General features: G+C 61.2%; 1 protein-coding gene across 1 annotated transcript in view; it reads left to right on the forward strand.

Moving 5' to 3' along the window:
• HSPG2 (heparan sulfate proteoglycan 2) overlaps positions 1-1,228 on the forward strand; it is a gene marked incomplete at both ends in the record, with an annotated part of 18,304 nt that overhangs the window by 5,669 nt on the left and 11,407 nt on the right. The window contains 2 exon segments of the mRNA XM_010178846.1: positions 75-306; positions 875-1,013. Of these exon segments, the coding sequence (XP_010177148.1) occupies positions 75-306; positions 875-1,013 (371 nt within the window).

The raw sequence follows: 1,228 nt of genomic DNA on the forward strand, positions 1-1,228 counted from the left end.
GGGCCAGCGCCTACCGTGAGTGGGAACAGGGGGTGACAGTGCCAGCACCAGCAGGGGGTCACCATGTGCTGCAGCACTAAGCTGTGTCTCGCATGGCTGTGCTGGCGGGGCTCTTCTGTGGTCACTGGTGTCACCCTCTTGTCCTCAGCCCCAGCCCCTGGCAGCACGACTCCCCTGCGCATTGAGTCCCCGTCCTCTGCTGTGGCCGAGGGCCAGACCCTGGACCTCAACTGTGTCATTGCCAGCCCCACACAAGCCACTGTTACCTGGTACAAGCGTGGGGGGTCCCTGCCCGCCAAGCACCAGGTAGGGGACGCGGAGAAAGATGTTACCAAGGGGGGTGATCGGGGTGTACCCATGGTCCTGTGCAAGCCCAGGTGACCCCGTGCAAGCTTGGTTGGCCCTTGCAGGCCCTGGTGGCCCTGTGCAAGCCCAGGTGACACTATGTAAGCCCAGGTGGCCCCATGCAAGCCTGGGTGGCCCATGCAAGCTCAGGTGACTCTTACCATTCCAAGTGACTCTATGCAAGCTCTGGTGGCCTCAGACAAGCCTGAGTGGCCTTTGCAAGCCTAGGTGGCCCTGTACAAGTCCAAATGACCCTATGCAAGATTATGGGGCCCATGCAAATCCTGTACAAGTCATGGGGTCACTTGCAAACCCGACTGGCCCTATGCAAGCCCAAGTGACTCATGCAAATGTAGATGGCCCAATGTAAGCCCTGGTGGCCCCATGCAAACCCAAGTGACTCTATGCAAGCCCAGATGGCCCGTGCAAGCTCGGGTGACCCATGCAAGTCCAAATGGCCCCTTGGAAATGCCAATGGTCCTGTGCAAGCTTAAGTGGCCCTGGTGGCTCCTGTGTCCCCTTCCTGCAGGTGTCCGGCTCCCGGCTGCGGCTGCTGCAGGTGACAGCAGCTGACTCGGGCGAGTACGTGTGCCGGGTGACCAGCGGAGCCACCACTAAGGAGACCTCCATCATGGTGACCATCCAGCCCAGTGGGGCCAGTGCTTCCTGTGAGTGGGGACCAGAGTGGACAGGGGACCTAACCCATGAGTGGTGACTCTGCCGTGCGGTGTCCCTGGGTCTCGGGTGCATCCCTCTGGGGAAGCCACCCACATGCATGCCCATCCCAGCTCCCCTGGCTCCTGTTGTCCCTTGGAGGGTGACATGAAGTAGTGGCCGTGATCTCTAACTTGTCCCCATCCCCAGCCTCTGGCAGCACGACCCC

The sequence above is a fragment of the Mesitornis unicolor genome, unplaced genomic scaffold (assembly GCF_000695765.1).
Source record: "Mesitornis unicolor isolate BGI_N332 unplaced genomic scaffold, ASM69576v1 scaffold43272, whole genome shotgun sequence".
Taxonomy (NCBI): Eukaryota; Metazoa; Chordata; class Aves; order Mesitornithiformes; family Mesitornithidae; genus Mesitornis; species Mesitornis unicolor.